Source organism: Dipodomys merriami, unplaced genomic scaffold (assembly GCF_024711535.1).
Source record: "Dipodomys merriami isolate MVZ:Mamm:240054 unplaced genomic scaffold, mDipMer1.0.p SCAF_27, whole genome shotgun sequence".
In the NCBI taxonomy this organism is placed as follows: domain Eukaryota; kingdom Metazoa; phylum Chordata; class Mammalia; order Rodentia; family Heteromyidae; genus Dipodomys; species Dipodomys merriami.
The window spans coordinates 10100016-10123569 of NW_027204159.1; the positions used below are offsets into that span (position 1 = coordinate 10100016).

General features: G+C 39.2%; 1 protein-coding gene across 4 annotated transcripts in view; it reads left to right on the top strand.

Moving 5' to 3' along the window:
• Positions 1-23554, top strand: part of Arhgap26 (Rho GTPase activating protein 26) — a 447402-nt gene that overhangs the window by 217154 nt on the left and 206694 nt on the right. For all 4 annotated transcript variants that reach the window (XM_070036290.1, XM_070036291.1, XM_070036292.1 and 1 more), the window contains exon 12: positions 9854-9890. In XM_070036290.1, the coding sequence (XP_069892391.1) occupies positions 9854-9890 (37 nt within the window). The remainder of the gene's footprint in view (positions 1-9853; positions 9891-23554) is intronic.

Below are 23554 nucleotides of genomic sequence, written 5' to 3' on the forward strand. Positions count from 1 at the left end.
GTGTGTGTGTGTGTGTGTGTGTGTGTGTGTGTGTGTGTGTGTGTGTGTGTGTGTGTGTGTGTGTGTGTGTGTGTACGTGTGTACAGGAGATGGTCTTTTCTCTCCCTATGGACTAATGGGTTCATACCCACTTTTTCATGTTGCATCAGCATGAAGCCTAGAAATGTAAGAACCAGAATGTGCCTGGCATTGTGACCTGACTATATCCTATATACATGTCAGCTCCCCATGAACCATCTGCTTAACTCTTGTACATTTGACTCTGACACTTTGACTATGCTCTTTCTGCAGCCTTGGAAGTTTTCCTAAAATGCTTTTTTGATTTCTACATAGATTTATTTTTTTCCATTTTTGTTTCCAGTTTTTGTTTATATTGGCTGTGATACTAATCTTCAGTTGAAAGATAGGGAAGTTGCTTATAAGGGTTTTTTAGGATTTCTGAATATGAATTGCAAGGAAATTGCATAACATTGCAGCGTTTCCTCTTCTTGTTTCTTGCTTGCTGCCCAAAATACAGTAGTTCCTTCTAGAAGCTTGAGGAAATTTGGCAGATCCCTCTCTCTGATGGTCTGTTGTGGTCTAGAGAGTCAATGTTATGCTGATTTGAGGTTGGGTTTTTCTTGAGGTCAAACAGCAAAGCTTCCTGAATAATAACCATGGTAACAGTGTTTATGTAACACAGAAATCAAAGTCTTGGGGTAGGAGCACCCACAATAATCTGTGTTAATAACCCCAGAAGCATTTTGTTCATTGGATACAATGTGAAAATACATGGCCCACCCAGTCCCTGGGCATCTGGGTATAACATTACCACACACATACTCCAGGGGGAGCTGTTCAGCCTTTCCCCTGGAAGCTATGTCAGTTAAATTGGTGATTTCACAAAGAGCACAATTCAAAATGTGAAAACATTGCTATAAGGGTAATTTGCTTATCGAGGTTATTGTGACCCGTTTCTGACCCAAAGAGAAAAACTAGATAGGGAATGTGCATCCTCTCTGTCTTAAGCCCCTGTCCTTTAATCAGAACAGTTTCTTGGGTACTAAATATGCGCTCAGCCCCACATTTGTTATGTTAGACACCTCTCTCAGCCCCATAGACGTGTAGGAATAATCTTGTCATCAGGGTTGATTTGGTTGGAGATTGGAAATGGTGAGGAATGAAAACTTGCGTTCAGAAGTGTTAAGTTCTGTAGAACAAAGTGTAAAAGAGATTGGATGTCAAAAAAAAAAAGGGGAAATGGAGGATGATCTGCAGCCATCAAATAAACTAGGAAATCTTTGTAGGGAAAACAAGGAGAAATAACATTTTTTTGAACAACTTCAGGCACTGAGAACTATTTCTAATTCTCTTAAGTGCTCTCATAAAGTATTATTACCTAGCTCTACCTTGCCATGAAAAAGAACAGACTCAGACTCAGAAATGTTAAATGATCATCTAAGGGCACGCAGCTCAAAAGTAGTAGAAGAAGCTTAATGCTAAGTCTTTTGCTCACCCACAGCATACTTGTCCACTCTACATCTCTGCTTCCATCTAAAGCCTGTACAGGTAAAAGGATAAGTTAACAATGATTGAACTCCAAATATGGCTAACTGTGTTAACCTAAGAATGACCAAAATTGCCTTGTAGATGGAGGAAGCCTATTCCTTTGAGTATGGGTGACTTAGCCAGCTACATTGCTTTAGTGGACATGCAGAGCTATGCACTGGCAATTGCTTATAGCATCTGAAACCTGCCTTCTCGAGTGTCCACCCTGATCTTCACCTCTCGTCAAGGAAGTGGGCATTCTTGTACATGGTAGCTGGAAGCTGGAGTTTGAACTCAGGGTCTTTGCACTGCTCTTTAGGTTTTTTTGCTTAAGACTAGTACTCTACCCTTTGAACCCCAGCTCCACTTCTAGCTTTTTGGTGATTAATCAAAGATAAGAGTCTGAGTGACAGTCCTTCCTGATCTAGCTTTTTATTGGAATTCTTAGATCTCAGCCTCCTGAGTAGCTAAGATTACAGGTGTGAACCAGTGTCATCCTGCTGACTTAACATCTTTATCTGACCAATGCATTTTTCTCATCAACTCTAGTGTGAGAGTTTAAAAAATTTTCAAGTTCTCTCTTATTCCTTTTACTCAAACCCTGTCCATCTAAGCAATTCTTTTTGAGTGGCCTGCTATATGCCAGATACTGAACCCTGTTTACATGTAATTCTGCAGGCAAGAGTAAGGTCTTGACATTTGTTCAGGAACAGGTTATTGGAGGTGCCACCAAGTATATTTTCATTGGCCTTTCTTATGAGAGCCTCCCTAAGTTAGTAAATGCTGAACTGGCACAGTAGAAAAGAAAAGCCTAGAGAAATGCTGCTCTGAGAAATTGAAAATTATTGATAGCCATTTTATTTCTACTTTGGAGGATACATGTAGTCACTTGGATCATGGTGACAAGAGGCACATTCTGATAGGAGAAGGGAGGACCATTACCTAACTCACAAGTTCTGTCTTTTTATCCTCCAAGTTGAGGTATATTACTTATACCTGGCTATTCACACTGGCTGTATCACTCCCATCCTTCAGACTCCAACAGTTACTTCTTGAAAGCTTTGTCAAGTGTGGCTTATTGGCATCCCTGGGAAAGTCTTCCTGATCTAAAAATTCATGTGCATTATTGTGTTTTATGTGTTTTCATAGACTTGAGGTGACTTACTAGTAGCTTCTCAGAAGTGTATTAAAAGTCCCTAGCTTGGCCTGGCAATTAGGGCTTGCTGAGAAATTCAGCTGCCACACCATTTTCAGCAGCCTTGGCCAGTTCTGTCTGTTTGTGCTCATTGATTTTTGGGAAGGATATTTTTGAGGCGTCCTAAGTGTCTCAAGCTGTTTGTGGTTTTCCTTTGGTGCCATCCTGTATTAATTGGAAGTTTGTAGGATTATTATTATATTTAAATTGGGTGGCAATTCTGTTCTTACATAATGTGTGCATTGTTGCTGTGTTAATTACTGTCTAGCTGCTGTTAAGTTCTTCATTAATCGCCAAGCTATTTTTCCACTGGAAGACAGGACTGGGTGGAGAGGTTGTATGAAGTTGTGGTTGAGTATAGATTGTAGTCTGTAGGACTCAGCCTGCTCTGTAGTTGCTTGCCATGTAAGCTTTGGAAGGTTAATTAACCTATAAGATGCTATAACATAGGAATGGTAGGATAAAATTAAATAATTCATGTAAAATGCTTACCTGATGCATAATTAGTAGTGAAAAGGTAATCAGTGGTGAATGGTTATTTTTATTATTGAATAAAGTATTTTTTAAACTGACAATTATTGCTCTAAGCATTGGCCTTAGATTATTTCCTTGCCTTTCTCTTCCTTAATTAATTAGTGTTAGTTGGTATATTACAGTGCTAATGAGACCAGAGCCTTTGAGTCTCTCAAACCACATTCCCATTCTTAGCTATTTATCCTATCAGAGGGAGGAACCTTCCCTCATCCTCATCAGGGAACATTTTTGTTGTTGAAACAAGAAGTATGAAGAGAAGGAAAGAGAATGATAGTGAAAGAAAATTTCAATTGAATGATCTGTGGGCCCTTAAATTTGCATTCCATGCTCTGGTACAATATTCTATATCCATCATTCCATTTCATTCTCATAATACTAGAAGACTGGCAATATTAATATCCCCCTAGCGATGTTAAGTGATATGGGTGTATAGTTAACAGATGGCAGAGCCAGACTTTGAGCAGTAGATTACTACTACCTATTGCCATAAATAGGAAGAGGATACAAATAAATGTGGGGGTCTGCTTGTAAATTCCTCCTTAGGCTCAGTACTTTGGAGCCTAAGGAGGGAAGATCACGAGTTTGAGACCAGCCTAGGTTATATCTTGAGTTCCAGGCCAGTTTAGCATATGTATGAAAACCCAACTTCAGAACAACCACAAAGCACAAGCTGTAGTGATGATAGACTCTTTGTGTCTCAGCGATAAGGAACAAGATAGTACCCAATAATGTATATCCAGCCTGTGAAATGCTTTCTCTTTAAAGTTAACCAGTAGCTCTGTTCACAATGTCTCTTTGCTCCTTTACTAGGGGAGCATCCCAGTGGGAGGAGCTTAGGTATCCCAGACTACATGGAAGAAACTGTAGAAATTGGAGTTTGGGATGAAATAGGTAAACTAGTGCAGTTTAGAGAGGAACAGCAGTTTAAGAGAAGTTTTCTTATGAGTGGTTTATCTAATACCTCCATTGTTGCACTTTCTGAAGTAAAGTGTGGTGTGGACAAGTACAAAACCAGCTCTATGTCAAAGGAAAAGTTAGATTGCTGTTTAATTATTGTTTTACTTAAGCCCTTAATTTACATGTTTATAAAGAAGTGCCTCTGTGCTTTCTCAGTATGGCTTGGGTAATGGTAATAAATGTTACCCGTAGAAAAATTCTGGGAATCTGAATGACTCTGTGTATTTTTTCTCTTAATTCTCTAGGGATATGTAAATTAAATTGGCTCAGCAGTGAAGGGAATTAGTTGCAAAATCGCATCTTAGTACAGAGGAGGCATATGAAAGCTTTCTGTACTGTCTGTTGATTTATTAAATTATGCTCCACTGTAGCTTCTGGGTAAGGACTCATAGATTTGAGATGCCTAGTGATTTATATTAAAGACCTACTTTCCTGCCCTGGTAATTATCTTCAGATTGGAGCTCTGTGGTTCAGAGAGAACATGGAGTGTTACTTCCAGCTTAGTTGCCAGCTTGGTTACAAGGGTTAGTGGTGAATACTTCTGGCTAGACTCTGAAGGCCATTCACAGTTTCATTTTGTGTCTGACTCAAGACAAGTTCTTTCTTTCAGTGACTCACTTGCTTTAGCTGCCCAAGGTAGCTCACTACCACCACCACCACCACCACCACCACCACCACCACCACCACCACCACCACCACCACCACCACCACCACCACCATCATCACCATCATCACCATCATCATCACCATCATCATCATCATTATCATCATCATCATTACCACCACCACCACCACCATCATCACCATCACTACCACTACCACCACAACAATGCCTTATTTATTATATGGTTACTGGTTAAGTGCTTAGAGACAGAATATGGGAGTTGCCACATGGATTGTTCTCAATCCAGCTGCTTCACCCAGGGCAAGAGACCTTACTTCTCCACTGCCTCAGTTTCTCATCTGTATGATGGAAACAATAAGAGTGGTATGAGGACTGAACAACAGAATGTCTGTGGGATTCTTGACATGGTATCTGACACATAGAGCATTACTTTGTCCTCATGAGAATTAGGAAGTTAATCATGTCAGTTGAGTTGAAATTACTCCTAACAGACTCACAGATGGATCCTGATCAGATAAAATTAACATGTTTAATTTCTTTCCTATACTAGCATGTATTTGAAAATGAATATTCATTGGCATGGCTGCTTAACCAATCTTCATGTTCAGTATTCAGCAGGAACTGGAGCATAGGTACATTGAGAAACACAAAAACACAGAGCCCGGCTTTAACTGTGGCCAGGTCTTTCACTGGAATATCCAAGTGGGACTCATAGACATCATAGACTCATAGACCCAGCTTCAATTAAGTTGTTGAAAAGGCACATTAACTTAATTTCTTCCTAGAAGCCATTATTCAGGCATTGTTAAGTGACCATTCCTTATTTGACTTGATCCTGGATAGTTGTATTCTGTGTTGTGAAGATAGAGTTCTTAGGAGACCTGTCTGAAAGCAGGCATGTGATAACTGTTAGTCACAAGCCAAAGCCACGGACAAAGACCTTTCACAGGACATTGCTGTGGCTTCTGAGCCTCAGTTTGATGCTTGTGTACAACCATGAGACCTGTGAAAAAAGGAATGCCTGGAGGTGACTAACGATTTTAAAAGGGTGAAGAGGATGCCCTTTGCTTCCGCTAGTATGGAAATTATTTATGAACCAAAACACTGACCACTGGAGAAGCTTGAAAAGTTGTGTGTTGGGCTGGGAAGGTGGCTCTGTGGTAGAGTGCCTGCCTTGCATGCATGAGGTCCTGGGTTTGATTCTTCAGCACTACATAAGCAGAAAAAGCTGGAAGTGGTGCTATAGCTCAAGTGGTAGAGCGCTAGCCTTGAGCTAAAGAGTTGAGGGACAGTGCCCAGGTCCAGAGTTCAGGCCCAGCAAAAAAAAAAGTTGTGTGTCTAGATAGGTAAAAGTTGATTGAAACTTTTGGAACCTGTAGAGGCAAGGTAGATTAGTACTCTACTTAGTAGCTTTGTGGCCTTGAACAAATAATGGGCCTCCATTTCCATATCTGTAAAAGGAAATTTACACTAATATAATCTATGTGGCATTCAAAGCATTAGGTGTTGTCATGGGAGTACTTGATAAGTACTTGGTAAACACAGCCATTCCTACATAGAGCTATTCCTGTGGTGCCACATCTGGCCTCTGCAGTAGTGAGGCTGCCCATCCTCAACTCAACCTGGAACTTCCTTGTTGGACCATGTGGTCACTTAGTTATGGAAGCCTGGTTTGTTTGCTTCATCTCAAAACTCATTCTTTTTGGCTCATTTATAGAAAGTAGACATAGATTAATGGCCTGGCCTCAGAGGATTGGGCAGCATATGTTTCTGGTGCTATTGGCTCATTGATCACACCTCTCCAATTCAGAGAATGACTGGATGTTTGAGGCAGAGGTCTCCGAAGACCCAGGAAGCCTTGAAGAAAAGTAATTTGGCATAAGTTCACCTCCTAATTAAGGAGGGTTGGAAGCCCTACAATTTACTATTCCTTCTGCGTTTACCCATTTTTAAATAGGAACATGTTTTTCTTGGATAGAAAGTTTTAGTTCACAGGAATATGCAGTGATCAAGGATAGCTGAAAAAATAACTTGCCAAAATATGGTCTCTTTCCTCTCTATTACCCAACATTCCAAAGTCAAGACCAGTTGTCATGGGTCATTGGTCATAGCTGTTACCTAGCTATCCATTTTAGTCACAGGATATAAAGTCTTGCTTTCTTCTTCCTGTCCTCATCTCTTACCCTTCTCTGCCTTGCAGAGCTTGCCAACCATGTCCTTCTCCTTCCATAAGCCATTCTTTTTCACATCTCAAGGACCTGCTGGACATTGGTCCCTAGGTCTTCCCAAGGAAATGCCCTTTCATCATTATGGAGTCCTGCAAATACCACTTCTTCAGAGAAGTTTTTCCTCATGTCAGACCGATTGTAACTATTTCTCTTTTCTCCATTAAACTTAGAGTTTAAATAAATCATATTTATGAATTTGTTTCTCTTTTCTCCACCAATGGAAACGTTCCTTGAGACTAGTTCATAGCTATCCTGTCTATTTGTATCCTTAGCACCTAAAACATTGCCTGCTTTTTATAAGCATTCAATAACTGTTCATTAAACATACACATAAATAGGTGCCAGTGGCTCACACTGGTAATCCTAGCTACTCAGGAGACTAAGTTCTGAGGATCACTGTCTGAAGCCAGCCCAGGCAGAAAAGTCTGTGAGAGTCTACCTCCGGCACAAAACCTAGGCCCTGAGTTCAAGACCCCCTCTGTCTGCCTGTCTGTCTGCCTGCCTGTCTGTCTGTCTGTCTGTCTGTCTGTCTGTCTGTCTGTCTGTCTATTTTCATTCTCTTGTTTGCTAGCCACATAAGGAAACCCAAAGGAGAAAGGGAAGGGCTGTTTGGTTGCTTGAAGTCTTAGCCTCTCTCCCAACCCCCTTGACATTCTTGTGCAGGTCCTATGGAGCCCCGTTTGCCAAACACAATCAACAGTGTTCCCTCTGTTGCACATAATAATTGGTACTGCTGCTGCCAGCCTCCACTTACACTTTGTGGTGACTTTTGTTTGGCTTATTCACCAAATTCTATAATGGCTAAGTCTTTTTTTCCTCCAGTAATATAGGCCAACCACTGCATTAGCTTTGTACTATTTTAATATATTGCTCTTGACCCAATCTTATTTGATTTTCTCAGCAACCATAGGAGTGGTAAGCAGGATAACTATTATCACTTCCATTTTGTAGAAACTAAAGGTCAGCCAAATGAAGTGAACAGTGGTGAACTCCAGGCCAGAATCAAAGTCTTTTGACCCCTAACCTTTGAACTTTGAAGTATGTGCACTGATGCCTGTCTTCAGACCACCCTTCTTAAATATTACAACCCATTCTTTTGTCCTCATTTTTTTGACCTTTGGAAAAAGACTATGCAGCTAGAGTTTTCTTTAGAAAATAGAAAATAATAATACAGTGAGGTCATCTGTTGTGTTGGAAGTTTGACCATTCAATGACCTCTTTGTGCAAGTATTTCAATATAGAGATAAGGCAATAAAGTGTAAGAAATTTAGTGAAACGGCCAGGGTGAAGGTAAAACATTTTTCAGGTTCTGACCACCCATTCCCATTCATGTTTCATAGCAAGTAAGGAAGTTTGGGTCTAGTGGTTCTCTTTTCAGGGACATCATGCTTTGTTATATAAGTGATTCTTACCAGGAGTGGCCACTAGAATCACTTAGTATGTATGGATAAAGAGAGAAACTTAGGATATGGTAACATCTTCACCCTATACCTTTCCATACCTACAGAATCATCCTTCAAAGACGGATTTGATATTATGGTTTTCTTTTTTTCTCAAGCAGATATTTCATCTTATTAATAATTTAATGATGACAGAATATTGTAGATAAATAAAAAATGGCCACAGATTAAATCTAGCCCATTACTTGTTTCTGAACACACAGTTTGGACTCCAGTTAAGGTGAATTACTATTCTCCTTCCAAATATATAAAAAAAAATCCAATCAGATTCTTCTTGTTGGTAAATTTAATGTTTCAAAAAGTCTTGATTATTATACTTTTTTAAATGTCAAAATTATTTGTTTTCTCTCATTATATAACTACCTTCATAATGTTTTTTTTTGTTTTTGTTTTTTGTTTTTGGTCCGGTCGTGGGGCTTGAACTCTGGCCCTGGGCGCTGTCCCTCAGCTCTTCAGCTCAAGGCTAGCGCTCTACCACTTGAGCCACAGCACCACTTCCAGCTTTTTTTTTTTTTTTTGCTTATGTGGTGCTGAGGAATCGAACCCAGGGCTTCATGCATGCAAGGCAAGCACTCTACCACTGAGCCACCTTCCCAGCCCCTCATAATGTTGTTTTTGCCTGATCTTTCAAGGCTGAAAATATTCACTATCTCCTCCTTTTTGTAGCTTGCTGATCCTTGCAGTATATCATTTTCTACTTTATTGCAAGTCATGTGTTCTTTTACTATATTGAGTTTTTATCCTTTTGTACTTCTTGAAAATTTAATGTAAATTTTATGTGAGTTTAATGTAAATGTAATGCATCTCCATCTAACATTCAAATTTACAAAAGCATATAGAATAAAAATGGCTAGTACCTTTCTTCAGTGTTAACACTTGACAGTTTATGATGTATCTTTTCCCTTAGTCCCTAACTGGATATGGGACCTTAGTTCCCCTCACTATGCCTTATATTCTCCAGCTATACAACCGTGATAATAACAGCTTCTACCAAGCAGGATTGCTGTGTAGATTATGTGAGATAATCCACATGAATTGCTTAGCACATTGCTTTGTACACACTTAAAGCTTAGTGATTTGTAACTAATTTGAAATTCCTTCCTTTTTATTTATACATAGCATTTAGTGCTTTTTTTAGAAAAGATTTTTTTTTAGAATACAATTCCATATGTAACTTTGATACATGTACATTTAAGACTTGTTAAAGTATAGAGAAGTAAGTATCAAAGGAGTTTTTATTTGGGGAAGAAATCGCATTGCACATTTTGTGGTACAATGGAGGGTGGTATGAAATGCATACAAGTAAATTTCTATTTCTGTTTTTCAGGTCTACAACTCAAACAAAGACAGTCAGAGCGAAGGGTGTAAGTATGATTAGATCATTTTCTTCAGCTAGTGTTGGGAGGGGCTTTGAGAAGTTGCTACTTGGGGGGTGAACCACCAGGAGGTGCTGTGGGCACATGGGGGGGGAGGGTCAATCCCATTTCCCTAGTGAAGTTGGAGATGTTTTCTTCCCTCTCACTGCTTTCAGAGGACTACATATTTAAATAACCCCACTTTATATAGCATTCTAATATAGATTATCTCTCTTAATACTAGAGAATCTTAAAGTTATATCACCAATCACAAAGTCAAGTTTATCTACTGATATTTCATACCCCAAGAGCTCTGTTCTAGGAGAGCCAAAGTGCCCTTGTTTCCTGTACATTCTGCCCAAAGGACTGGAGAGACAATGACTGTTGTGGGTGATGGCTTACTAACTCACTTTGTTTTGTGTGTCTTTGGAGAGGGAAGAGTGGAAATGGGAAATGTAATGTTGTTCCTCTTCATAGAAATGCCCCTGGGCAGCCTCTGTAGAAGATCTATCATATTCCCCTGCTGCAGGAGCTGAGCACTTTGGTAATCATGATTTTCAAGGGCATAGGTAACCTTGTTTACCTGTAGAGGCCATGAAACGATAATGAAAATCCTACTGACAAAGTATTTGGGCTGATTATCTCCTTGATGCATAGGAGAGGAAAAAAAAATAAAACAACACAAAGTCCTTCCAGGTTGTTACAAGAATACAAAGGAAATCCTGTCCCCTGGCTTCAGATTTGCTTTGTAAAATCCACCCGGAAAACAAATTTAAAGGTGGACCTAGATGAATTTCAGTAGTGTCTGGAAAATCAGCCAGATAGTGCCTCTTCCAAGGGACAAAAGAGTGAGCTTAAAAAAAATAGAAGATGGAGAATTTTCCTTCTTTCATTTCCCCCAAAATACAGATTTTTTTTTTAGAAAATACAAATGCAAAGTATACAACATAAAATATTCAGTAATCTGGAATTTTGGAATGACTGCTGTTGATAGGTTGAGAAGCCTTCTGAGAGAAAAATGTGATTTTTATTCTTCTTCAAATATTAAATGAGGGAAAAGATTTTAAATATTGAAGGAAATGAAGTATCCTCCCCTTTTACCCCTTCCTCCACTGATTGCAAAAGGATTACTGTAGAACATCTGAGGTAAACTCTACCCACAGTGCAGCAGTGAAGAAAGGGACGCTGTTACATAGCTCATAGTAAGGAAAATAATGGAATGCACAGGCTTAGAAATCCACCAGCTCTAGAAACTCAGGAGTCAGGAGCCACTGAGTAATAGTGGATACTGTTTACAAGATGATAAAGCTCTGGAGTATTGGCAATACTTCCCTCAGTCTTCTGATGATTTGGCTTCCCAGGAAAGATACTATCAAGTTGGACTAGCTTGGACCCACCTACCTTGATTGACAGTTTCAATAGTACTTCCTGAAGTGAGAACCGTGTGATTTACTGAGAGAAAGTTGGGAAGCTATTAGGAAAACAGGGATAGATACCAAGCAGACAGAACTAGCAGATGCCTACACCAGACCTCATTGTGGGATATATTGCTTCTATAAGAACCAAAGAGCTGCAAGAGATGTTGCAGTGTGTGTAAATAGAACCAGAAGTGCACTTCAACCTTTTAACCATACAAACCTGCTTCTCTCTGCTTAGATGCCAGCATATTGGAGGGTTATTTGTAATTATTCTATTGGTATGCATACCAGTTGGTTCTGCCATTTCTGGAAGCATTTCTGGACTACATTTTAGAAACATTTAAAAAACGTTTTTTTTTTGTCCTCAAGTGCAAAGATTTTTGTTCCAAACAAAAAGTTCTCTGAAGCATTTGATAATAATGTTAAAAAGCTGAAGTCAATGTAGATATCCAAAGGGAGTCTGATCAGATAAATGTTGGAATTATATACAGCCTTTATAAACAACAAGAGATCTTAATATATTTTTAGATGTGTGTTATTGATTGAAGTAGGCAATGGAACAGTGAATATAGTGGAACAAATTGTCTAATCTAAATATTTGGTATAGAAATATTTGGAAATATGTTTTATCATCACACTATAGGAGGATGAGGGTAGGTTATTATGAGTCATCAACCTTGTAATTGAACTATTTCTCTGAAATGCTCATTCTCTAAAATTAACATGTATTTTTGTGGCAATAGTAAGTGGCAGCTTACTATGTCATAGGAATAGGGATTTATTGCATCCATTCAGGCTAACTGGATAGTTTTAACTAGTTTGGTAGATGAGGAAATGGTCTAGTAAGCTCAGGGAACAAAATTTTGATTAATTTTTGTCTGGCCTCAAAAGCTCTACTGTTAAACATAGAGTATTATTTTACTTCTGTTAATAGAAGAACAATACAAAAGTTTCATTTTGGAAAATCCAGACACTTGTGCAACATTGCGCAACTTCTGGCATCCTATTATGTGCAGATGGGGGAGGTGTGCTTGCATGGGGTGTCTCATAGCCCATTAATTGCTAGCTTTTCTATCTTGCCAGCAGGAGAGTAAAGGATGGGGTAAAAAGTATTGGCTGTCTTCCACGAGTAGTTTAAGTAGGACTTGTTTTTTTTTCATTTTTTAAATAAATTTTTATTGTGAAAATACTGTACGGAGGGGTTACAATCACATGAGCAAGGTAATGAGTATATTTCTTTTTTTTCCTTTCTTTCTTTCTTTTCCGTTTTTTTCTTTTATTGTGAAAATACCGTACAGAGGGGTTACAATTACATGGGCAAGGTAATGAGTACATTTCTTATCAAGCATTGTTGCCTCCTCCTTTGTTTTCCCTTCCCAACCCTTCCCATCCCTTCCCTCCCCCCCCCCCAAAGTTTTAAAGTTCATTTTACAACATAACGTCTTGTACATTTCATTGTTGCAATGGGTCCACCTGTATCCCTTTTTAAACAATTGGTTTTTCCCTTCCCCTCCACAAATTATACCAAAATCAAATACAGTGAAAACAGGGGTTATACCGTGGGGGGAGGGACATACAAAACAACAAAGAAATATCTTATAAATATGTTAGACACAATAGCAAGAAAGAAAAAAAAACATTTGAGTCCTTATCTTGGGGTTCATTTCACTTAACATCAACTTATCTGACCTTTTCTGCTTGTCTCAGACATATACTAGTTATTGCAAATAAGGGAAACCATGGGACCTATGTTTCTTTGGGGCTGGCTTACTTCACTTATCAAGCATTGTTACCTCCTCCTTTGTTTTTCCCTTACCATCCCTTCCTTCCCATCTCCACAACTAAATTGTAAAGTTTGTTTTTTGACGTAGTGTCTTGTACATCTCATTGTTGTAATGGTTCAACCTGTATCCCTATTTTAACAATTCATTTTTTCCCTTCTGCTCCCCAAATTATACCAACATCAAATACAGTGAAAACAGGGTATACTGTGGGGGAGAGAGATACAAAGCAACAAAAAAATCACGTGGTACCTTATAAATACATTAGAAACAATAGCAAGTAAGAAAAAACCACTTGTGTCTTTATCTTGGGGTTCATTTCACTTAACATCTTTTTTTTTCAAATTCTTTATTGTGATTATGTGGTTACATAATTTCCCAAATTTCACAGTATTGTGGGATAGTGATGCTTAGTTAAAGTCACAAACACATTCTAACTTTCATGGGACAAATTGTCTATCATGGTCTATAACATTTATGAGTTCTATGAGCTTTGCAGTGTAATCCAACACATCAGCAGAGCCAAGGTCAAGAATCACATGATTATCTCCATTGATGCATAAAAGGCTTTTGATAAAATACAATATTCATTCATGTTAAAAGCCCTAGAGAAAATAGGAGTAGAAGGAACATTCCTTAAAACAACAAAAGCCATATACAACAGACCAATAGCCAATATTATACTTAATGGGAAAAAGCTACAACCAATTCTTCTAAAATCAGGAACAAGGCAAGGATGCCCACTGTTTCCGCTCCTCCTCAATATAGTCCTGGAACCCTTAGCCAGGGCAATAAGGCAAGAAAAAGACATTAAAGGGATCTGCATAGGGAAAGAAGAAGTTAAACTATCCCTTTTGCAGATGACATGATACTATACCTTCATGATCCCAAAAACCCCATCCCCAAACTCTTAGAAATCATAAATCACTTTGGCAAAGTAGCTGGATACAAAATCAACCCACAAAAATCAGTCGCCTTCCTGTATACTGACAATGTACAAGCAGAGAGGGAAATAAAGGAAGCAACCCCATTCACAATAACCTCCCCCCAAATAAAATATTTAGGAATTAACCTAGACAAAGATGTAAAAGAAAGCTTAACATCATCTTATCTGACCTTTTCTGCTTGTCTCAGACATATACTAATTATTGCAAATAAGGGAAACCGTGTTTCTTTGCACCTGGCTTACTTCACTTAATATTTTTTCCAAGTCTTTTTTCCCCATTTGTAAGGTAGGACTTATTTTTCTAGGGCTTTGTTATCCACTGATTTCTAGGTTAGCAAAAGTAAAAAAGTACGCGTGTGTGTGTGTGTGTGTGTGTGTGTGTGTGTGTGTGTGTGTGTGTGTGTGTGTGTGTGTGTGTGTGTGTGTGTGTGTGTGTGTGTGTGTGTGTGTGTGTGTGTGTGTGTGTGTGTGTGTGTGTACATGTTTTAAAAACATTAGTATCCCTCTTGCACATCATGCAGTTCCTTACCCCACTTCCTCCTGGGAACCAACTCAGGGCCTTGGGTCTGCTTAGCAAGTGTTTTATCGCTGAGAAACACCCTAGCCCTAAAGTTGTCTTGTGGTGCCTATTTATTCTAAGAACTTCCAGTTTTAGCACATGGCCACCTCTGTGACAGGGTTCACCTGGCAGGTAGCACTATTGCTTAGCGTCTTACTAGTTATGTAGCTCTCTTTCAGTTCTTGTCACAATCTGAACTCTTGAAGGTAAGAAGCTGGTCTCATAGGAATTATTAAGAATAGGGCATTGCTCTTTACCAAATTCCAAATGTCTAGCATCTAAATCCTACATGTCTAGTATTTTGTTTTCTAGAACATATTTTGGATGAGTTTGAATGCAAACATTTTATCACTGAGCCAGATCATTTCAGACACTTGTGGATTCCTAGCTTTCCTCTGGAAGTTTCCCTCAGGGAAGACAGTGCCTAAGGGTATAAGACAGGACCATGAATAATGTCTGTCAGCTGCTGGTATTTTCCAAATGGCTGAGTTGCCAAGGAGAGAATGGCTGCAGATAAACACATGCATAGGACCTTGCAGATCTCTTTTTTCCCCCTCTTTCTCTGTTCTCTGTTTTTATTTCAGGTAGAGAGTCTTAGTCATACTCCCCTGCTGCTGCCACATTATCACAAGTCCCTTGATCCATTAGTTCTCTTTTATATTTCATTTCTTTTATTTTTCCCTTTTATATCTGTCTCCTACTTATATTGCCGAACTCCCCTAGAGGCCACTGTTGTAGTGTGTACTTTTAAAGTGCATTATAGAAAGTGTGTATCTTTTATCTGTCTGTGTTTTAAAGTTGTATCAGTGGCTATGTTTATTTTATGTTCTTTCTTTACCCTCTACCCCCAGGATTCTGTTAAAGGGAGACATCCATATCTCTTTGTACCTTCTTTGTATCCTTACCTTTTTGATGGTTTCTGATTGTGGCCTATTCCATAGTTTTATCTATTTTTGCAGACATGTATATCATTTCCCCATACCTCCAACTTGTCACCAACATAATGAACATAATGTACATGCCCTACTGTGTAAGAATGTCTTTGGTTGATGCTTTTCACATTGCTGATCTGTGCATAAGATTACTGTGTTCTCATACTTTGATTGGTCCAAAGTCCCCTCAGCCATACATGCAAATTCCTCTATCTCTGTCAACTCTTACTGCTCTTTGGCCTTCTGATTTTTGGCCATTCAAATAGATAAAGTGATAACTCATTGTTGTTCATTTCTTTGCTAATTAATGAGTTTGAGCAACTATTCACGTGCCAATTAGTTTCCTAGGTTTTCCAATCTGTTATTTGCCTGCTCATGCCCTTTGTCCATTTTTGACATCAATTTCCATCCTTTTCTTGTTGATTTGTAATGTTAAACTTTTAGACATTTTATTTTATTTTTGTACTGCTAGGGATTGATCCTAGAACCTTATGCATGCTAGCCAAATGCTCTCACCCTGATATACAGCCCCAGCTCAACTTTAGATATTTTAAATATATACCATCCTTCCATTTGCTATTAATAATGTTTATGGTGTCTTTAACTAAAGAGTTCTGTTTTTTATGCATTCATGATCTATACAATTTTTTTTGTCTTGTATGATTTTCAAGTAGTTTTTTGAAGAAGGCCTTTTTGATCCATGTCAAAAAGATTTGCAACTACCACTGTTATTACATTTATAAGTATGTCTTTTAGTGTGTATTTCTAATCCAGCTGATACCACCATTCTGTGTGATGTTTCATGAAGAATCATTCTTATTATATCCATACAAGAGTCAGTTTTTCATGAAATTCTCCATTCCTTTCTCCCATCGATTAGTGGTGCTAGCTTTGTATGTTAGATTTGTATATCTAAGTCCTTCTTGCCTTCCTGCCTTCCTTCCTTTTCCTTTGTTACAACACTTCTCTTTTTAATGTAATAATAAGGAGCCAAACCTTAATATCTAGTAGTTTAAGTCTCCTCCTCTTACTGTCCTTTTAAAGGGCTGACTTAGCTATTTGTAGACTATTATCCTTTCAGGATAAATTTTCATTTAGTATTATATTGAATTATGTAGATTAATTTTGGAGGAAATAAATACTTTATAATAGTAAGTCATATCTTCCACGAGCTTTGAGCATCTTTTCATTTCTTCAAACCATTAGTGAGTGTTTGTTGAGTTTTGCTTTTTTGTTTGTTGTGTTGGTCCAGAGGCTTGAAGTTGGGCCTTGAGTGCTATCCCTGAGCTCTTTTGCTCAAGGCTAACACTCTACCACTTGAGCCACAGCTCTACTTCCTGCTTTTTGGTGGTTAACTAGAGATAAGAGTTTCACAGACTTTCCTGCCCTGTCTGGCTTTTGAACCATGATCCTCAGATCTCAGCTTCCTGAGTAGGATTACAGGAATGAGAGATCTTACATATTCTTGGCTGGCTCTGAATATGAAATTGAGAAAGTAATCTGCTGTTTTCCCAGTCCTATGAACCTGTCATCATGACTTCTCCTCCCACTGGAGAATCTTCTCTGGTTGCTCCTAGAATGTGAAGAATGTGGATCTGTTACCCGGAGCAATCCTGGTGCTTATTCTCTCACCTAGTAGAAAATTGGAAGGGAGGAAATGAGAATATAGATAGGGAAGAGGATGAAAGTGTATTTGTCTTTGACTTTCATTACTGAGGAAGTGACCACTTGCAGAGTCACCAAGACTTTACTATTGAAGGATGGGGCTCTGCACTGGGCAAGTAGTCTTCTCCTGTCTACTCTGTTTTCCTTTCCAATCTCAATGTTTGTTTCCTGCAGTCTTCGTGTTTTGTTGCATACCCAGCCCTGACTGATATTTCATTCCCCAAAGAATCATTCCATATTGAAATGAGCCAAGATCATAAGTAGGAGGGCAAGTCAGAAAGGGCCTGTTCACAGTCCAGGCTGTTCTTTCTCTATAGCCTCATCTGAAGTACAGAAAATCATCAGAGAAGATAGGCCAGTCCAGTGCAAGAGAGTAAGGGAATGGAGATATCTTACCATTTGAGCTGATCTCTTCCAAGACCAAAGTTAATTACTGTTAACTGTCTACTCAACTCTACAACGATTAGTTAGCGTAAAAAATGCTGCTCTCCCTCTGCTTCCAAGCTGTTTGAAGGCCGAAGGCTGACGGATTGGGCCAGAGAGGACCCAGTCTGCTAATCTGGTCTTCATTGTGCAACCTTCCTCAATGTAGGAGTTAACTCAAATCCACAGGCTAATCAGAGTATGTTCAAAGGAGTATGTCTTCATTCTATAGGCATGCCTTCTTTTGCACATCAGGGCACAGCACTGCCAATCATCTAACTTTTCAGGATGGCATTGCAGTAGTTCACTCTACTTCACACTCTTGTTAATAATCTTCTCTGTCTCCACCAGAACCTTTAACAATGAGATTAAAGAAAAGATGAGTGCCCAGTTTCCTATAGCTCCTCATTCAGTGAATGTTTCTGGTACTTTATTGTGGCAGGTTGCACTGAGTAGTAAGATTGCTTATAAGTAGAGCTGATCTCTGCCTTTATGGAAAAGTATATGATCTGCCTTGGAGGCCCAGAGTGCTGGAAGACAGGAGGCAGATGGCCCAGTCCCACTGGGAGTGTGTTTTATATTCATGCTATTTACATGATACCCCAAGTGCAGACAGAATGCCCAGAGCCGATGGGACTGAGAGTGAGCTCAGAATGGGATTCCAACTAGGCTAGAATGACTTAATAAATAGCAACTTCCTTCCTACCTTTCCAACCTCTTCATTCTTCATATTTCGCTCCCTTCCCCACTGTATCAGGGTTTGAACATAAGGCCTCCTTCATGAGTGCTCAGCTGGTGCTCTACCACTTGATCCACATCCTTCTACTTTGCTTGTAATCTACTACTCACCCTCCCCCATTATCATTTGTAATGTTAACTTAATTATGTGACCTTCTAGTTTATTATTCACATGGAAGGAACAATAACTAGACAAACAACTTTCTGTGTTGTATCTGTAAACTTCAATCCTTTTGTTGTTGGTGGTAATGTTTTTGTGATAGGCTCTCATTATGTAATCCAGGCTGGTCTTGAACTTATCATCCTCCTGCCTCAACTTTTCAAGTAACTTCATTCTCAAGGATGTTTAAAAATGTTTTTTCAGCTGGGCACCAGTGGCTCATGCTTGTAATCTTAGCTACTCAAGAGGCTCTGATCTCAGGATTGTTGTTTGAAGCCAGCCTGGGTGAGAAAGTTTATGAGACTATCTCCAATTAATCACCAAAAAGCCAGAACGGAGTATGTGCTCAAGTGGCAGAGTGTCAGTCTCGAGTGAAAAAGCTAAGGGATAGCACCAGGCCTTGAGTTCAAGCCCCATTACTTTGGTGTGTGTGTGTGTGTGTGTATATGCTGTACACACGCATCATATATACATGTATATACATTTTCTCTACTGCTGTAAAATAATATGAATTGTGCAATATTAAGGAAATATTGTAGTGATTCAAAAAAATTCAATAAAAGCAGCTAATGATCTCAGAGTTACTTCTTGCCTTTTTTCATGAAGTCTTGTTTTGCTGAAGATATATATCTATAGATAAAGATCTATATAGATATATGTTGACATATATCTATATAGATATATCTATAGCTATAGATCTATCTACATAGATCTATAGATATATAGGTATATATGTATATATCTAGATATAGATCTATATCTATAGATCTATATACATATATACATATAGATATAGATCTATATACATAACTCTGAGAAATATAACAATCATAGGCACCAGGATGGAAAAATAGCAGGAGTTTGACTACTTTCCCTCAGTTTCCTCATTGCTCCTTTCAAGCAATGTTGTCAATCCACTCCTTTCCATTGAGCCTTTTCTTTTTTGTTTTGAGGGAATCATTGGCATAGCTATACATACATACTCACACACACACACACACACACACACACACACACACACACACACACTCTTAATTGGGATTATACTGAATATCATTCTGCTTTAAAACTTTTACACAGCATGAAAATTGTTTATCAATATTATTTATATTGGTTACTTAATATTCTGTTATAGGATTCTATCCTATTATTGGATGTCATTGTCCTTTCTAGACATTTACTTATTTGAATAGCATTGGCCTGTGTATCCGTGTACGAGAGTCTTCATGCATATCTGTTAAGGTTTTCTTTGGGTATTTTTGGGCCATATGGATTGAAGAGAAGTGTGTCCATTAGGGGCACTGTGGGGCCAGTGTAGTTAGTAGGCTGGCCATGGAATTTGGAGAGGTTCTGGGTTTCTTCAAGCTCCCATTTCCCTTTCTGTAAAAATTGGGAGTATTTATAACCCCTGCCTCATAAGCTCAGTGTTGTTAGTGCTTAATTACTCTTGGTAATTATCTTTATGATCATCTAGCTATGCCAATGATTCCCTCAAAACGAAAAAGAAAAGGCTCACTGGAAAGGAGTGGATTGAGAGCACTGCTTGAAAGGAACAATGAGGAAATGAAGGAAGTAGTCAAACTCCTGCTATTTTTCCATCTTGGTACCTATGAGAGTTAAATCATTTAATCCTGAATGTTATGTTTCTCAGTGTTAATATCACACAATCATTTTAAGTTACCACTTAGACTCATTCATGTGACTATTTCATATGTATGGGAAGGCCTGAATACTTACTTACAAACCCCTGATTTTATAAAGGTTATTGCATAGCACAAGAGATAAGCCTTTTTCAGTAAAGGATCAGAGAGTAAACATTCTCATTTTGTGGAAATGGTCATCTCTACAGTTGTCATGTGAAAACAGCTCTAGGTAGTAGGGAAATGAGTGATACAGATGTTTTCCAATAAAACTTTGTTAAACATTTTTGTTCACATGAGTTGTTCCATACATTGTACCCAGATCAAATAGACCTCCTCTATCAGTCTTCCTCTTCCTTTGCCTCCTGCTTCCTAAAGCAATTTCAACAGGTTTCATTGTTGTGTTCTCAAGCAATATTTAAGTACTTCAATCACATACACCTCCTTTTTGTTCTCCTTTGCCTTCCCACTGATTCCCACTCTCCAACCAAACCTGTTTTACATTCCTGTCATTCATTTTTTTTCAATTGTATAACAACTATCCAACAAAACTTTCTGAATGAGTGATTTTGACCCATGGACTACAGTTTGTTAATTCTTTAACAGAAAGTTGTTTTTTAATTTAATTTTATTGTCAAAGTGATGTACAGAGAGGTTACAGTTACATACATAAGATAGTGAGTACATTTCTTGTTGAACATTTTTACCCCTCCCTTGTTTTTCTCCCACTTTTCCTCTCCCTAGTGTCCCCCCAAGTTGTATATTATCTTGTGAGTATTGCTGTTGTATTGGTTCACCCTTTGTCCTTTGTCTCACCATTTTGTGGTTCCCGTCCTTTCCCTAATTCAGATTTAAGAAATTGTCTAAGATAGCATGAGGTTTTGGTAGAGGGAGTAGGAGTGATACATGAATGGTTGCCATTTGCATAAATGCTATTCAAAATAGCTAGGTTTGTAGCTCAACCAACAGGCTTAAATAGAGCTGGTAGCTTAACCCACTCTGATTGCCAAAGTTGTGTGTGTGTGTGTGTGTTTTTTTTCCTTTGCTGTTCTTGATAAGCATGGGATTTTGCCCTGACCACCACTATCCTGTCCTATGTAGCAATGCTATGGGGCTGCAAGGAATTTTATCAGCTACCTCTAACACCTGACCTGGTTCTTAGTTGCTAATGAGCTATTTCATATTCTTTCTAAGTGACCCTCTTTATTAGAAGTAGTTGTGATTACAACGTACTTGTTCCCAATGTGTGGCAAGTCTAGATGTTGTAATGGTTCTAGATTCCCAGGCTCTCTTAACAAGCATACTGCACTGTCCCAGGATCCAGGAACATAACAGAATTACTCTTTGTGTTATTTCTCTTATATTCACTCCAACACTTTAGGCCCTTATTCAGATTGAACCCCCTGATGTCTTATGAAAGCTTGTCTTATTTTATGACATCAAGACTGAGGACCAGGGAAGAGATGGGCAGGGATAAGGCCATTGTTACCATGGTTCTGTTTGCCCATCATTGTGCTTCTAATTTTTCATTCCCTTCATCTCTGTGTTTTTGCTTCCCTTGATCTGTCAAATAGAAAAAGAGTTTTATTCTTGAAGACCACAGAGAAAGCCTTGACTAGGAAGGGATGCTGGAGCACTATTTTAAAAGATTTCTAAAGCCTTCCACCTTCATTACCAGAGGTCTACATTTTTATGAAAGTAACAGGTCAGAAAGGAGTATTTTTTCCCTTTTGATTTCAGTCACCTTCGGCCTTTTGCTGTCAGAACACCCACATGTGAGAGGCAGAAGGAGACAGCCACTGTAACCAGGATCCCTTTGGGATCAGAGCCATTTCAACGCTGCCAGGTCTCCCTTGGTGGGTGGCTTATAAATAGAATATTTCCCCTTTTAAACCTGAGAAGGATGGAAGCATTAATGGGCATGGCAGCCTGGCCTCTTCTGCACTGGTCCACGAGTCAGTCAGCTGAGCACACCTTCCCCTCCAGCTTTCCATCCCTGCCTGCCAGGACTGAGCTGATGGAGACACATGCTTGCTTGCTGTACTTCCAGCTCCCCCTGAGGCCTTCTTAGCCCTTTTTCTTCTCCCTCCTTTCTGAGCCATACAGGTTCCTGTAGCCATCACTTTCATCTTCCAAACCTCAGTCAGGCAAGAGGGTGTAATTCTAGCTTGCCCAGGTGCTGACTTTCTGTACCTTGCTTTTCTGTGAGGAGTTTTGTGTGCAACCCAGTTGCTGTGGCTGCTTTAAGTTCAAATTATATTTAGTTGAGCAGTGACACCTCAGCTCTAGAATGGTCTGTCTGGGGGCAGAGGCTGGAGAGAGAGGAAACATTTCTCAGAGGTTTTATAATGTGGCTTCCCAGTTATTTTATGTGGTGAGATTCTGTCCCTCAAGAATAGGATGAGTAATGGTGCTCCTTGAGCTTGCCTGGAAAATCAGAAGCTTTTCTGCTTTTCCTGAAAGATACCTAACAAATTCACTCTCTTAGCTTTAGATTGACAGAAGCAGCCAGTGCGTGACTTTATCTTGGCCTAATATCCCCCTTTCCCTCATGACATGGGCTCTGCACTGACAGCAGACTACATCCTGGACAGGTGTGAGTCAACCCTTGGCATCCTAGGTTGGGCTGTAGCCAGGCAACAATGAGCAGGTCCCTAGCTGCTGCTTAACTCGTTATGCTCTGTGCAAAAGATTGTTGAGACAGAGACTGACTGTTGTCCATTAGCCACCAAGTGAAGGTTTTCAGTTGTAATAGTTAAGATTTGGTAAGCTTGTACTATGTATTGGTGAGCGTACTCAATGTCTGATATACATTGTGTCATTTGAAAAAAATGCTTTTTATAAAGCTGTCTGCCATACCTTACATATCTGATGAAGCCTTGCTCTGACACAGCTCTTCAGTTTTGAGGTGTTATATTGGATTGAGAGCTTGCAGATGTTGAGTATCATGGGAAATACCTCCTCCTAAGCAGATGTGCAACCCTCAGCTCAGCCTGTGCTACTCAAGAACCGACAAGCTGCCTGCCACCTTTGGCCATTTTACCCTTGCTGAGAATGGGGACAGCCTTTATAGCTATTCCAGAGCCTCCTACCTCAGTGGAGGACTGAGAGGGTTATTCCAGGTCAGGGAGCATTTCATCTCTTTTCCTGCTACTATCTTACTTTCTTTACTGTATATCTCTTTAAGTTCATTTTTCTCTGTTTGCCTCTCAAAACTATGGGAAAGAAAGAATGTGCTTGCGTGTCTGGTAACTCTTGGGAAGAACATTCTGATGGCAGTGTTGGTGCTGGAGGTCAGGGCATGAATGTGATCCAGTCAGGGCTGCTTTTCTCATGCTTTCCATAGCAGGGCCCTAAACTCTTAGTAGGTACTAATGTGTTCATACAGGTGCTTCCCATTTCAGGCTACTG